Source organism: Sceloporus undulatus, chromosome 8 (genome assembly GCF_019175285.1).
Source record: "Sceloporus undulatus isolate JIND9_A2432 ecotype Alabama chromosome 8, SceUnd_v1.1, whole genome shotgun sequence".
Lineage (NCBI taxonomy): Eukaryota > Metazoa > Chordata > Lepidosauria > Squamata > Phrynosomatidae > Sceloporus > Sceloporus undulatus.
In genome coordinates, this window is record NC_056529.1 from 18,333,213 (window position 1) to 18,349,977 (window position 16,765).

At 40.4% G+C, this 16,765-nt stretch overlaps 1 protein-coding gene across 1 annotated transcript in view; it reads left to right on the forward strand.

Moving 5' to 3' along the window:
* Positions 1 to 16,765, forward strand: part of CDH13 (cadherin 13) — a 651,716-nt gene that overhangs the window by 473,067 nt on the left and 161,884 nt on the right. Inside the window, exon 7 of the mRNA XM_042438290.1 lies at positions 2,060 to 2,238. Within this exon, the coding sequence (XP_042294224.1) occupies positions 2,060 to 2,238 (179 nt within the window). The remainder of the gene's footprint in view (positions 1 to 2,059; positions 2,239 to 16,765) is intronic.

A 16,765-nucleotide genomic window follows, 5' to 3' on the forward strand; every position in this document is an offset into this window, starting at 1 on the left:
ACAAACAGGTCCGGTTGCAGAAAGCACAGCGGAAAGTCTCCTTGGGTGATGTTTCCGGATTGTGGTTCTTTTTGCGTTGTCGTAAAAAGCTGCAGCATCATGGATAGTGCGTCTAGATTTGCCTTAGGGTCACTACAAGTTGGAAATGACTTGAAGGCATACAAGAACAACAACAAATGGAGCATCCAATTCCTTCTCCAAGGCTGTAGTCCAATGCTAAAACCACTACACTGTGCTGACTTTCAGATGCTCCAGACCCTGGAACTATTGGGGGGGAAACAAGCAAGAATTGTGCAAGTCTATGGCCCGTCTATGCAGTTTTCCTCACTTCGGAGCATGTCGCTCAGTGCTTCTTTGGGCTATAATCAACTGCTGATATATCTTTCCTAGAGTAGCTTGACTATTTGGGGCATTAGAAGCGTGTCTTCCAGTGTCACATGGAAGGAGGGGATGGAGCAGCTCCTAGAATAGACACTTCTTCTGTGACCTTCTGTTAATATTGAATGAAATGTTGGATCTAGATCCTGGATCAAAGTCTAATCCAGGTTGTTTTTGGTTTCATATGCTTTCATTGTATACCCAGAAATACTGTCACCATGAATAAATGGCCTTTGGTTGTTTCACTGCAGAGGTGCCCCTTATTAGGTGGACTTGAGTGTTGGGATACTACTGAACTGATCCAAGTGACACACACTTTGATTATATTCTCTTTGGACTCCTGGCACAGTCTCTGTCATTCTTCCTTTGGAAGAAGTTCAGAAGCTTCAGTTGCTCGAAGATGTGGTGGCCAGATTGTTGACTAGAGCTGGCTATAGAGAGAAAAGAATGTCCCAACTTGCGACATCATGGCATGGACCATCAATTGACAACAGTCTGCTTGAGGTTTTGGAAAGGAAGAGGTAGTGTTGGCCTTAAGGGTTAATAATTCCTTGCTTTTTGTAAGTAGAACTTGTTCACAACAGAAGATATTTAGGCTGTAGGAAAATATGCCTAATGAGGTGGTTGTGGAAAATTCATTAAAGGCTCCTAATTAAGTTTACAAAATTGCACAGCTGAATGAAGATATAGTTCTCCATCAGTGTCCTTTGGATGATGAATTTCTACAGAGTATCCCAACAGAACACTGTAGGGAAGAAACCACCAAAGATACTTTTTTGTGTGTGTCTTTTGATGTTGCATCTTCTTCGAAGGGTTGGATACATAAAATATGACCTCATTTGTTGCAGAGCTGGGAAATTGGGTGGTCTCTTTGGTATCTTATAGTGGACTAGAGACTCAGTAAGTTTCTTTTAACTTTCCCATTAACAATAGCAATAGTATGCACATTTCTATACCACTTATCAATGAACTCAGCACTCTGTAAGCAGTTTGCAATCTGTAAACCAATTGCCCCAACAAGCTGGGCACTCGCTTTACCAACCTACGAAAGGATGGAAAGCTGAGCCAACCTTGGAGCCCTGGGATCAAACGCACAACTTTGTGGCTGCAGTACCATCATTTAACCACTGGGCCACCAGGGCTCCCTTCTTCTTTTCCCCTTTCCCTTTCCTTTCCCTTTCCCTTTCCCTTTCTTTTTTGAACATATGAAGTGTAGCCAACTGTGGCCTTCAAATTATGTTTAGCTTTGTACTCCATCAGTGCATCTGATGCAGTGAGTGGTACTCTACAACATCTCATGCTAAAACAGACTCCTTGCCCATCTTTCTTTCCTTATCAAATCATCATCATCATCATCATCATCATCATCATCATCATCATCATCATCTCCTTATCATGGTAGATATCAGATATGAAATGGTAATTAAACTGAGACTCCTATTTCTGAGGTCTCAGATACAACACTATCGGTGTTCTTCAGTCCCCCCCATCCACCTAAGGACTTAGCTTTAAAAAACCAACACTGGATTCCTATGCATAGTATGCAGAATATGAAGCCATAAATTGCCCATGATGACTTTGTTATTAAACCAAAGATCCCCCTTTTGCCATCCCCACTTTTTAATACTGTAATTGTCATTGTTATTCATCATTATATTTTCATGTCTTTCTTTTCCTCCAGGAAGTACCGTGATGCGTGTGACCGCTTTCGATGCTGACGATCCATCCACAGATAATGCTCTGCTCAGGTATAATATCCTTAAGCAGACCCCGGACAAGCCATCTCCGAACATGTTCTACATTGACCCAGAGAAAGGAGACATTGTCACTGTTGTGTCGCCTGCCATGTTGGACCGTGAAGTAAGTTCCTTTTTAAAAAGTTTTTTCTTTATGGTATATGATGGCATCAGCCTATTACTGCTTTCCACAGTGTCATTTTATCTGGAACGCAGTAGATCATTTATTGATGTAAGAACTAAATATCTTCTTCAGGATACTTTTTCAGGACATACTAATGGAGAGGGAAAAGAAAGGTGTGGAAGAATGAGACTTGATCCTCTTTGTGAAGTTTTTGGGGCATCTTGCTTTCTCTTTGGTGAATTGGTTGGTTGGTTAACTAGTTAGTTAATTTCTTGATCCCTCCCTCCCTCCCTCCCTCCTTTCTTTCTTTCTTTGCTTTTGACAGTCTCATGAGGATGAGGAATTTGAACTGGTGAACTGTGGATGTCTTTACATTCCCTTTTCTTTTCTTTTCTCAAAGTTTTAATTACTGTTACTGTTTCTTTTTTTAGCCATTTCGAAGTGACACCTTGTAGTCTTCTTTCTGGCGAATGATTGATTGTTGGGTTTGATGGCTCGCTTGCTTTGCCATGTGAGTTGCTTTGAATGCTGGTTTAGAATTAGAAAGGTCAGATTGCAGGAAGACACAAATAATAATAATAAGAATAACAACAACAATAATAATGAAAACAAAGAAACAAAAAGCTTTCCTCCCCCCCCCCCCACACACAATTTGCTATCTTTGGTTGTTAGCATTTCTGATATGTGATAAGTCAGTTATAATTAGGAGGAAAGTCATCTGTATGCAGGTGTGTGTGTGTGTGTGTGTGTGTATGTGGGCAGAGAAAGAATGAGGTATATTTGTGCTGTTTTCTTTAAGAACATATTCCTGAATTGTTATATGCTGCAAAGTCAGCTTCAACTTATACAAACTTATGAGAGATCGCCAAGAGAGGTACTATTAACCTCTTTGCTCAGGTCTTGCAGACTCAGATTGTCCCTTCCTTTATTGAGTCAATCCGTCTGCAATGCAGTCTTCCTCTTTCTCCGGTTCCTTTTCCGGTGTGACTTGCATCCAATGTTTCATTCAAGTGTCTTACAGTTATATACCTGGTTCAAGACATGACAAAGTCACAATGCCTGCCAAATCTCACGTTTAAGTGTGTTGAAATCTGGTTATTAACCTCTCTGCTCAGGTTGTGCCTTCTTTTATTAAGTCAATCCATCTGCAATGCAGTCTTCCTCTTTTCCCACTTCTTTTCCCAGTGTGACTTGCATCCTACGTTTCATTCGAGTGTCTTAAGAATATATACCTGGTTCAAGGCATGCCAAAGTTGCAATGCCTGCCAGCTCTCGAGTTTAAGAGTGTTTTCAGATGTACAAGATATGAAACTACAAAATATTAATAATACAAACTTGGGCCTTTAATCTAGCATCTATTTGTTAGCTGCTTCAAACCAAGATGTTGCTGATTTAGATTCTCATAAAGCAGATACAAGTCTTCCACAAGATAAGCTTTGTCAATTCCCTCATTTCTTTCCTGACTTGCATAGAAGAAAGGAAAGGGGGAACCATTTCAGTGTTTCTAGATCCCTGTATGGAAACAAAACAAAGGTGTAAGCTCCGCATAATTGATGAAATTTCCAAAGTCGTAAATATGAAAGTTTAAAGGTTCTTAATCCATGAATATCTGCATCATGCATTCAAGTCTTCCATACCTGAAAGACAGAGGACATGCTTTAAATGCAAAAGATAGTTCAATCTATATCAGTACATTCATAACTCTATTCTATTTAGAGTGTGCAAGGATTACTTTCCAGACTGTAACTCCCCAAATCCCTCAAAAAGCAAGACCATTGCTTATATAGGCTTGGGGGTTTTGTGAGTTGCAGCCCCCCAAAATAGCTTTTCCAAGCTCTGGATTTGTCCCATTTCCCCATCTATCTGCAACATTGCTTTGCAGGAGCAGGAATGACAATGTTCAAATATCTACTTAACTCCATGTCTTTATATGAGTACCTCTCCCTGGTTTTCCTTTGGAACAACATTTAAATGAATATTGCAAATACAATTGCAATTGTAGCAAGGATATTCATTACAAAACCCCCACCAATAGTGAAAACCAAAAAAATGGAAATAGAAACATTATCCAGAATTGATAATTTATATATAGATACATATGCCTTTGGACAATTTGTTGTTGTTACATGCCTTCACATCAAGTCCACCTTATGTCAATACTATCACAGGATTTGCCTAGTAAGGTTTATTCAAAGGAGGTTTCCGATGGCCTTCCTCTTAAGCTGAAAGAGGCTTTCTTGCCAAAAGTCACCCAGTGGGTTTCTGGGGCTGAGCGGAGATTTGAACCCAGAATCCTAGTCCAACGCTCAGACCACTACACTAGACATAAACATGTTTTGTTCTCTGGGGGAAAATTGCTCACAGCCAAATAGGATCTGAGATTTAATGTTCTTCCAGGTACAGATCCAAGTCTCTTGACCCTGGGTTTTGCAGATTGGCATGTCCCTGGGGAAGCTAAGTAAAGTCGGCTCTGTTTAATACTTGGATGGGTGACCACCAGCAAATACCAAATGCTGTAGGCTATATTTTAGAGGAAAGACTTGGCCAAACTACCAAGTATTCCTTGCTAAGAAAATCCAATTAAATTCACGAAGTCGCCATAAGTTGACAGGTGACCTGAGGGCTTGTGCACACATAAGGGTTGTAAAACTTGTCTCTTATTTGAGGTGAACATTACAATAGGTCTCATATTTCTGAGCCAGAAAAAATGTTAAGTAAGGCAACATCTTTACTGGAAACAGATGGTGGCTGTAATGTGTAGACAGAAACATTCTGCAATGGCAATATTTGAGGAATTTAATTTTACAGCTGAAAGGGCCAATAAAGTCCTGCTCAGACCTGATGATGGCAACATTTTGAGCAAGTCATTCTAACAGTGCGATCCTCAGCATGTTTTACTCAGAAGTAGATTTCACTGGCCAGAATCCAGTTGTGATTTCCACTGGTGTAAATTCCTCTGTGGAATAAGGTGACCTGATGCAGAACAGAGACATTTAAATGATTGATAGACTCATAGAAGTGGAAGAGACCCCAAGGGCTACACAGTCCTCCTGCCATGCAGAAATGCACAATCAAAACACTCCCAGAAGATGGCCATCTGTCCTCCAAAGAAACCTCCAAAGAAGGAGATTCCACTACTCTCCCAGGCAACATAGACCCAGTACAGCCTGGTGCAAAGTGCTGGCCTGGGGCTGATTTTAGGACTCTGGGGGGCCAGGCATCCATACATGTCCAGTCCTACTAGCGGCACCCATGCGCCATCTTTCCACAGCCCTGCCCATACGGGGTACGCAATGATGATGCACGGGCATCTGTGTACCCAAATGGCACTCGCTGGAGGCGGCGACGTGTGAGCACCATTATGGTGCTCCTAAAAAGGAGCCATTCTAGGCGGCTTCTTTTTAGGGAGTGTGTCAGTGCCACACTGTGCAGTTGGCGGGGCACCAACAGAGGGCAAAGACAAGCAGCCCATCTATATCTCCCCAAATGCCGCTGTCGAATAGATCTTACCATCAGGAAGTTCTTCCTAATGTTGAGGTGGAATGTCTTTTCCCGTTGCACGCTCAGGGTTGCAGAAGCATAGAGATGCTTATGCCAGCATTGTGAAATCAGATGTGGATTGCTTTGTGCGTTATGTCCTTGAGAAATGAGTTGTGCACATTTTGCCATTCAACACAATGGTGGCATAGCACAATCATTCCATAGCTCCACATGTGGACGTTTACACAACACAGGCAATAGCAATACCATTTACATTTCTATACAGTTTCATAGTGAACTCAGTGCTCCCTAAGTGGTTTATAATCTGTAAACCAACTGCCCTCAACAAATTGGCTACTCATTTTACTGACCTATGAAAGGATGGAAGACTGAGTCAACCTTGGAGCCCTGGGATCGAACTCACAACGTTGTGGCTGCAGTGCTGGCCTTTAAACACTGCTTCCTCAGAGCTCTTATGTCGAATCTTAGCCACTGAGTTTCATAATATTTATTCCCAAGCATGAAACTGAGAGCCTCCTGATAGTAGTACTTGCATAATTTTACATACAGGTTACATCATTGAAAACCAAGTGCTAAGTTCAACACACTTCCTTCTGCTGCTTTTCTCAAGTTAGGCTGGGCATTTCCCTCTTCTCTAATATATAAACAATCTCAAGATAAAGTCAATTTGTTGGAAATTGAAAAATCAATAGGAGGGAATGAACAAGCCTACCTTCTCTGCTGCGTTCTAAAGGTGACTGATGATACATAGAATAATGATGCCATATTTACATACAGAGAATGCCTCTGAGATCGAACAAGTATTACTACTGGACAAAGGCTGGCAGAGCAAGGACTGAATCATCCATGATTTCCTATTAACAGCTCACACACTCCCCATTCTTGCCACATTCTTTGGTGACTTTATAACATCTTGTGGAAAATATATTGCAGTTATCTTAGGAGGGATGGTTGTTACCTGTCGTTAATGTTTAAGAGGAAAATAAGTCACAGATCATAGCAGCTAGTGGTTCCCATGTTAGTGAAGCCATGAATCTGCTCCAAGTTTCATTTTCAATGTTAAAGAAGCCTTATCCCCTGAATAGGATCAGCAGATGGAAACTTCACCTAAATTTCAGACTAGACTCCAGGATTGAGATGGAAGCCATCAGCCTCTATTGGCCCGAGAAGGAAAAGCAATCTTCCTAGAAATCTGCCAATGGACATTGCTGTTGCTACCATGCCACCATGTTCTGGGCTGGGACCTAGGATGAGAGCAGAGATGTAAAAACAAGTGCAACTTTTTCCATTTCAAGGGTTAAGGATATACCAACATACCAGGATGCTCCACTGAAACGGTGGCAAATGTTTGCAGGAGCAAACACCCCCATAACCCCAGTATCTATGGGGGTTATGTTTCAAAACCCTCTATGGATATCTAAAACCATGGATAATAGAGAACCTTATTATTTTCAGTGAGACAAAGGACTTCCAGTCCAAGTATACAATAGAATCACACTGGAGGATCTACAAATGCCTAGAGAGAAAACCTTTCTCTAGGCAATTCTAGATCCTCCATAATGATTCTATTGTATACTTGGGCCAGATGTTGACCATAGATTGGTACTGGAGGACCTAGAAGTGGCTAGTGAATACTCCCCCCCAAAAAAACATGGGTAAGTAAAACTACAGATACTGAATTCACAGATATGGGGGGGCCTACTATATACATTTTTCCCCATTAGAAGAAGCAATAATGAAAAATAGTGGGTTTTACGCATACACACACATATATACATAGTGATCTTGTATCACCTTTGAGACTAACTGAACAAAAGAAGTTGGCAGCATGAGCTTTCCTAGACTTTAGCCTACTTCCTCAGATGCAAAGCTCCTGCTGCCAACTTCTTTCTGTAGTCACAAAGGTGTTACAAGATCTCTCTACATACTGATTTGACAGACTAACATGGCTTTATCTTTGAATTCTATACACACACATTTTTTTTCACTGAAAGTTGTACTTGGTACATGCAACAATGGTCCAGATCCTAGATGGTGCATATGGAGCATATATCTCTTTGTCTGAAGACCTATGGCTTCCTCCAAAGCAGTTGATAAGCCTCATGGGGCTACTTCTGTGGCCATTACATGGCCATGGAAGTGGGGTGAAGATGTAGGAAGATGACCAAAACAGAGATGGAAAGGCAGAGGAACGATTATCTTATTTGATCTTAATTTTCCTATAGCAAACAGGAGGGAGGGAGAGGTCTTCCCTATTGCCTGGTCACTTCCTTTCTTCTCCCCCTCCATTTTTGAAGAGGTCCCACAGGGTTTGGTAGATGCCAAGTAAGTGGTTTTGGAACGATCACACAAATTGGGTCCAGAATTGAAATACATGTAGTATTTATTTTCTTACAAGCTGTAAACTTCCTTCACTGTTTCAAACACATTTAAAATAAAAATAAAACATATTATGTATTACTTGGCATGAACAAGATTGTACAGTTAGCCGGGCTTATTAAATTCAAAATAATAAATGTCTTTGTTTTATGAAAACAATAATTGCAAATTATTATTAGAGATGGAGCAGAAATCTATCGCAACATAATGCACGAAGCATATGTTTTCTGTAGGAAAATAAAACAGAACTGGAAACACAAAGAAACCATTAGCATTATAGTAAACAAAAGGAAGCTGGTTGTTGTCAATGACATTATTGTTATTATTAGTTGGACGTTGATAATGTCTCTTCTCCAAGAACTGTCCTATTGAAAACAAAGAAAGAAAGAAACGTCAGCGCATCATGAGACAACAAAGAAATTATTGTAATATTTATATATCTCTGTATGTAAACATTTTGAAACTTTGGATCTCAGGATAGTCTCTGTGTATGTAAAAATATTATAGCAAATTTAATCGAAAAGCAAAACTGTCATTTCACATGGTTTCCAACTCATAGAAAAAGAAGTAGTAGATTTCTCTATCCAAACATGAACCATTGTTAAAGAGCTGCAAACTACTTTCTAAAGGAACCACAATGACCTAATACTCCATATTGCCTTACATCATTATAAGCCAACATTTTAAAAAGCAGCTTGAGGCAAGGGCTTAATAGCCTCCTTAAAAAGAAAATAGTTTATAAAAACAAGGGTACTTTCCACCTCCAGTTTCCCCTAAATTACCATTTGTTCGTGTGAGACAAAATACAGGTACAAAAAAACCCTATTTGCAACATAATAGTAGTAATGAGAAACCAGACATCCTCTAGAACCTTCTTTTCTTTTCCTTGGCTGCATCTGCACTGCAGAAATAATCCACTTTGACACCATTTTAACTGCCATGGCTCAATGCTGTGGAATTCTGGGAACTGTAGTTTGTTGCGGCACCAGAGCTCCCCGACAGAGAAGGCTAAATGTCTCGCGAAACGACGATCCCCGGAATTTTTTAGCATGGAGCCATGGCAAAGTGGCATCAAATTGGATTATTTTTGCAGTGTAGGCGCAACCTTAATAGACCTTCACATCTCTAACGCTTGAACTATTAGGGTTACAGTACATGGGTTGGCATCCTATGAATGCTTTCACTATGGTGGTCATTTCGTGAGACAAACTTCCCACATTTGCAGTTCTTTTTGAAATTTAAATCTCTTTCAAATCCCGATTTTCTTTGGGATCTCCCTAGTATGATAAACTCCTTAGTCTGTAGGGGAAATCGCCCAAGCCATAGAAGAGAAGAACATTTTCATTCAGACGACACAATAAGCACATAATCGAGTAAAGCCCCATCAATTCTTTATGAACTCCTGCTGAAAGTGGGAGTAACAGCCCAGGGTTCTCATAGATCTGTAGTTTATTGCACCAACCAAACAAACACTACCTGTTTGGGATACAGATGTGAAGAATTCTTACTCGATCGAGACAGACTGTTGAGAGTTTGTTAAACCCCTTTGAGATTTCTTGCCTCCAGCATGAGAAGGAGAGAATAAGCACTCCATTCACCCTTAAGGTTTATAGCTGTTCGAAACTGGTATCTTTTTCCCCTCCCATTTGGGAAGTGAAAGGCATACGCATGCAACTAGAATAGGACCAGATGGTTGATCTAAAAGAGATAAAGAACCCACCCAGTATTTCTATTATTTACAACCCCTTTCAACCAGGCAGTAGCTATTGGAATTTAGCTGCACAATTTTCACAATTTGTGTAAAAACAAACACAAAACATACACCTAACAACACAATTTCTTGCAAATGAGTAAACTCTTTGGAGACCAACAAAGACAGTTGTTCAGATCAGCCGCATCCATAATTCAAGGCATGTTTTATTTCACTACATTTCATGCCTGAGTGCTGGGAAAAGACATTGAAATTGAAACCTGGTGTTGGTGCACATGTGCCTCAAGGGGATCCTGGTACAGCATTAAGCCTGACCCTATCTCCCCTTCTCTGTGTTTCGAGTGAAAAATGAGCTCCCCATATGATGAGGATGTGCAGATCCTATTATCAGGAACGAGGTGTTTTGCAGAGGCTCATCATCATTAAAGGTGCATTGAGTCTTGAAAGCTTAACGGTGAACTATAAAGTCATACCAGTCTTCTTACAGTGAACAAGAGACTCAGAAAGACTTAGATTAATACCCAGTGGGTGAAGTGGTTTGAGCATTGGAGTACAACTCTGGAAACCAGGGTTTGAATCCTCACTAGGCCATGGAAACCCATTGGGTGACTTTGAGCAAGTCACATGTAGCCTCAGAGGAAGGCAATGGGACCCCTTCCCCTTAACAAATCTCGTCAAAAAAAACCCACAACTTTAGGGTTGTCCTAAATTGGAAATAACTTGAAGGAACAGCATATACCTTTCTAGAGGCATAGATCTGGGTTGGCCCCTTGTTGTTCCAAGCACAAATGCCACATTTAAGGTAACATCTGCCAAAATTAATATAGTCTGTGTTCATCTTAATTATTTCTTTGGCAACCATGATATTTTTGGCTGCATTCCCACTTATAAATAAATCGCTTTGCGATCCGAATCGATGGATCAGTTTGGCAGCAGATTGTGGTTCATACTACATTTGCCCCACTTGCATTTTCTTGCTGCAGAATAAAATAACCCACATTGACTAATGAACTGATTCAAAATGGACCTGCTCCAGCCAGCCAAAAAGCAAATTTAAATCGGTTCTGATCTGCATCTGGTTCATACTTGCATGGAATCAATTTATCCCAAAAGATACAGAAAAAAATGAGCATCAAAAAGACGTGGGTTAAATGGATCTAGCGCATGGCTCCCCTCTCCAAATTACTTCAGCGATTTGGTTCAGGTATGAACCATACTAATTTAAACTGGTTCAAACCAATTTGTGATCCAGTTTAAAAAGTAGTGAGAATGAGACCTTGTTTTTTTTTTCAAGGTGTCAAACTAGTCAATGGAACTAATAGAACTATTTAATAAATGTCATGTTGAGTGAGTGAGTGAGACTGCAATTGTGTGTGTGTGTGTTGTGTGACTTCCGTTATTTCCGACTTATGGTGACCCCAAGGCAAAACTATCGTGGGATTTTCTTGGCAAGATTTATTCAGAGGAGGTTTGCCATTGCCATCCTCTGAGGCTGAGAAAGTATGACTTGCTTGTCACCCAGTGCCTTTACATGGCCGAGCTGGGAATCAAACTCTGGTCTCCATAGTCATAATCCAGCATTCAATCCACTATGCCAACTGGCTTATATATATTTACTTTAAATGAAATGTGGGGCTTAAATGTCCTAATGAGAACCAGCATAGTGTAGTGGTTTGAGCATTGGACTATGACTTTGGAGATGAGGGTTCAGATCCTGGCTCGGCCATGTGAACCCACTGGGTGACTTTGGGGAAGTCACACTCTCTCGGCCTCAGAGGATGGCAGTGGCAAACTCCCTCTGAAGAAACTTGTCAAGAAAACCTCATGATAGGGTTGCTATACATTGGAAACAACTTGAAGGCACACAACAACAAACACCCTAAAGTTACCAGATCCCATTTGATCTTGGAAGCTCAGTATGGTCAGTCCTTTAATGGGAGACTGCCAACCAATACCAGGTGCTGTAAACTATACTTCAGAAGAAGGAACTGGCAAAACCACCTCTGAGTATCCCTTGTCCAAGAAAATCCTATGAAATGTCTGGGGTTTCAACAGGTGATTTGAAGGCACACACATTCTATTGAGTTCAATGGAGCTTATTCCCAAGAGGAATAGGACCGCAGCCAGAAAAGAGAGAGACAGAGATCGGTTTTACCTCTTTTACAAAGAGGGGAATTGCTACCATAAACTGTTTTAAAGTGACTGCATTCATTTCATGATCAAAGCTACTCATGTTTTCAAGTTCTTTTTTTATTATTAATTTTTAGCAATTGCTTAGATGAAGATGCTTATGGGGAATGTTCCAGTTAATTTAAGCTAAAATGACAAGGATGTAAATATATATAGCAGGTTTACATTCTTTCATGTTTGCGTGACATACAGAACAGGGACCTTGCGATAAGTGCTGAGGGTAGGATATTGAAATGTAGATTACGTAGCATCTGGCAGTTTTGATTTCCTTCTTTGAACAAACGGTAACCAAGTATTATTACTTTTTTTAGTGTTTGCTACTTATAGAGAGGAGCTCTTGTAAGACACCGTTCCAATTCCTTATCCCTCTGCAGCTATTTGATTTATCACCCATCCCAAGAAGTTACACAAATGTGATGCAGAATTTGGAAGTGGATAAACAGATGCGTAGATGCTGGTTAGCTTTTTTTGTTTAAGGAAACTGCTTTGGGCGTTAGCTCTCCTCCTCATTCAAGCATAATTTAAATCCTCACCTTTAAAATTCACCGTTCTGCTATTACGTTAAACATTCTGCACAAACTTGCATCACAGTTGTATTGGGGTTAGAGAACATCTCTCCTCCTTGATCTTGTTGAATCAACCTGAAGTGAGATCTTAAGAAGGATGCCAACAAATTGGAAGATCTCTAGGGAAAGGTGACCAACGACTTGTCTAAATGGGTTATTTACTTCAAATTTCCTGCTGCACCCTGTTTATATGATGCAAGACCAAAACCATGCATTGGGTTTAGACTGGATGGCCCTTGCAGTCTCTTCCAACGCTATGATTGTATGATTCTATGATTCTAGATCGTCTTCACAGTATCAGCACCTGATTCAGCCTTTGCTCCCCTTATGGTTTTATTCTTGTGTGCCCTCAAGTTGTTTCCAACTTATGATGACCCCAAGGTGAACCTGTCTTGGGTTTTCTTGGCAATAATAATAATAAAAATTTATTTATTTATTTATTTATAGCCCGCCCAATCACACAGAATCAGGGCAGGTTACAACAGTGAACAATACATCAAAATTGCAGTAAAATCCAAAATTAAACCCATCCCCAACCCTCTATCCCAGTTCTAAAACAAGGATGTTAAAATAATCACAATATACAAGCATTAAAATACAATTAGCTAAACACTGAGGAGAAATTGGGCGGACATAAAGAGGTGCCAACAACAATAACTGATATTCGTATTCGGGGAGGGGAAACTAGGTTGGGAAGGCCTGCCGGAGGAGATCCATCTTAAGACCTTCTTAAAGGCTGTCAGAGTAGAAATGTGGTGGATCTTCTCCAGTTGGTCATTCCACAACTTCGGAGCAGCGATGGAAAAGGTCCTCTGGGTGATTTGTTCAGAGGAGGCTTGCCATTGCCTTCCCATGAGGCTGAGAACATGTGGCTTGCCTAAGATCACCCAGTGGGTTTCATGGCTGAGCAGGGAATTGTATTGGATTGGGATAGATGGACCTTGTAGTCCCTTCCGTGATCCTTTCAATCCCACCTGCATTTTTTTTTTTGCTGCCCTTGTTTTGTATCATTTTGAAAAAGTGGGTATGACCCAGTCTCCCCACAACCCAGTTGGTGTGCGGGAGCAATTATGCGCTTAAACCCTTGCATCCTGCCATATTGAGCATGCATGGGAACAGTCCAAACCATAGTTTTTTGTGGGTTTTTCAGACTATGTGGCCACGTTCTCGAAGAGTTTATTCCTGACGTTTGTACCATCCGTGGAAGACTATTTGTACCATCCGTGGAAGACTATTTGCTAGCTTGGGTCTTATGATACTTCCCTGAAAATCCGTTCATAGAACTATACTAGCATCCTTTTCCTCTATAGTTTTGTGTCTACACACACGCATACACATCCCCATCAAACTTGTGCAGTATTTATGGATTTTTTTCTTTCTGCTGGAAAATCATTTTGGAAAGCGCTAGGTTGTCAAGGTGCATGGCACACTCCAGTAATTTGCGGAACAACCTCCATTTTCATGTTAAAAAGGCACATAAGGACATGGCATCTTTGAAAGTGTCAGAAACAAAGACTGAGGAGAGGCAAGGGCAATTTATGACTTCAGATCTCCGCTGGAGTATCCAATTTTGTGTGTGCGATTTGTGCAGATTTTAAGCATAAAAGCACTGCGTGCAAAAGAACCTGATCTAAACATCTGCAAGTTTGATGGTAGTAAACGAGTTGTACTTTTAAACAACAACAAAAATCCATCATGGAAGTTTGACATTGTTTGGTTGGGTTGCTAGGGGATCCGGCTGCTTTGTTTCATTTGCTGGTTAAAAGAAAATCTATTTTTAAGTCAATTACAATAAATGAAAAATAATGTCACACTTACATGCAGAAGATGACAAAGCCATTAACTCAGATGGTCAGTGATCCTGTCTCTATACACTCTGGAAGCTCATTCGTTGCTTCCAACTATTGTCAATTGTGTTTTATCAAAGCTGCTCAATGTTGTAACGAGAAGAGTGGGTATGTGTGACAATGATGTTGGCTGGCATTGTCATGTGCATGTTGAATAGATGTTCATGTACCCTATAATTATTAGTTAGTGAGTTATTCTTTCATCACCTGGATAGAAATTGTGGTAATTGTTAAGAATAAAGACACGATTGGGGGGGTTTGCACTGCGTTGAATCTTAGGAGAACTATTGCATGAGTTTCATCATTGTTTCCAACAGAAGGAGCCGCTGCATGAAAGGCATTAGTTTCTATATCAAAGCAGTGTGGTTGTTTTGCATTGTAGTCTCCATTGGCTTTTCTTATGAACAGATGAGCCAAAGGAAGTTCAAACAAGTGATGTCATGAAGCTAAACATTTCTTGACATAACCAAGAAGTGGTGAAGTGATTCCTGCTCTGGACTTTGGAGACTGGGTTTGAATCCTCACTCAGCCATGGAAGCCAACTGGGTGACCATAGGCAAGTCATACTCTCTCAGCCTCAGAGATAAGCACTGGCAAAAACTTCTCTGAACAAATCTTGCCAAGAAAACCCTGTGATGGGTTTACCTTAGGGTTGCCCTTAGTCGGAAATGCCTTGAAGGCATACTTTTGGATCTCCCTTTTAGACAGTAATTTGGACTGGTTGTTTGACTATGCTTGGCTCAGATTGACTTTACTACTTTCTACATCATCTTTGCTGTAGACATACCAAAACAGGACAGTGACAAGAACTGAACCTGGAATCTTCAATGTATAATGTATGCATGGTATTATGGCCTCTTGCCTTCATGGTGCCATCATGAAGCTGAGTGTTGAGGTAGTTGTCTTCATACACTCTGCTCTTCTTATACACTGATTTTTTATACACGGATTCAAACATCCACAGTTTGAAAATGTTCAAAAAAAAAAGTATACATTTCAAATATCAAACCTTGATTTTCCATTTTTTATAAGGGACACCATTTTACTATGTAATTATATTTAATGGTACAGTTGAATCTTGCCTTATGCGGGGGATCCGTTCTGGACACACACACACCATGTAAGGCGAATTCCACCTATGCTGGAGCCCCATTCAAATGAATGGAGCTAGTGCGTATGGTGGCACAGAGACGAGGCGGCACATGTGCACCACAGGTGCACACCCCATTCATCCAAATGGGACACACCGACCCTTGCCCCCGCACACTCCCACGCAGCTTGAGCACATAAGCTCAAGAACTAGTATAGCAAGCCCTGCGTATAATGCAGGCGCACTGTACTGAGCATACATGGATTTTGTTATCCACAGGGGATCTTGGAACTAAACCCCAGCGGATAAATAGGGTCCACTGTATTTCCAATGCTACCATTTCACAACACTGTCTCTGAATGAATTGGTAGTCAGCAGTAGCAAACCAGCACATGAACCATCACAAATATGTGTTGAAGACATAAAACCAAACTGGGTCCCCCTATCTGCTGAAATAACAACATTTCACAAGAACCTTTAACAGATAACACTTTGATTTAAGACTTCTTGCCTGCTGATGTTCAAAAAAAAATGTTGCAGATTTGACTACATAATTTTCTTACTTGGCTAATTACTGACACTGGTTTAACTCATCAAGCCTTAACATCACTGTTGTATAATTACAACCTCATGCATTGACAATTGACATATGGAACTTATTGTTGTTGTGTACCTTCAAGTCATTCCTGACTTATGGCAACCCTAAGGCAAAACATTGCATAATAGTATGGTAGAGTGGTTAAAATTCAGAATTTTACTCGCTCAGAAGTTAAAATTATAGTGCTAAAATGAGAGCAAACGTTGTTATTCCAGGTCATGTCAAATGTTCTGGTTTGGAATGTAAACAATTTGGCAATGGCTCCTAACTTAAAATTTTAACCTCAATAAAAGGAAGTACCGCATAAACAGTTTAAGGACAGCGAAACAAAACATATAGATAAAAGACTGATTGCTGTGGGATAGAGACGTATGCTAGGATATCCAATGAATATACAGGGGTGTAAATGTCTAATGCAGTGTAACCAATGAAAATGTGATTGGTAGTTTCCTTCGTTCAAAATACTATAAAAACAAGTTCCATTTTAGAATCGTGGTCCCAGAATTTGGAATCTGAATTTCCCCTGGGAACAATGCTGCAGCTAAATGAACTATGTTTCCTTTCCAGTCGACCCCTTGGTCTTTCTGCTGATTTCTGGTTTTAAAATAATCAATAATCTGTAACAATAGCACTGCGAACTCACCT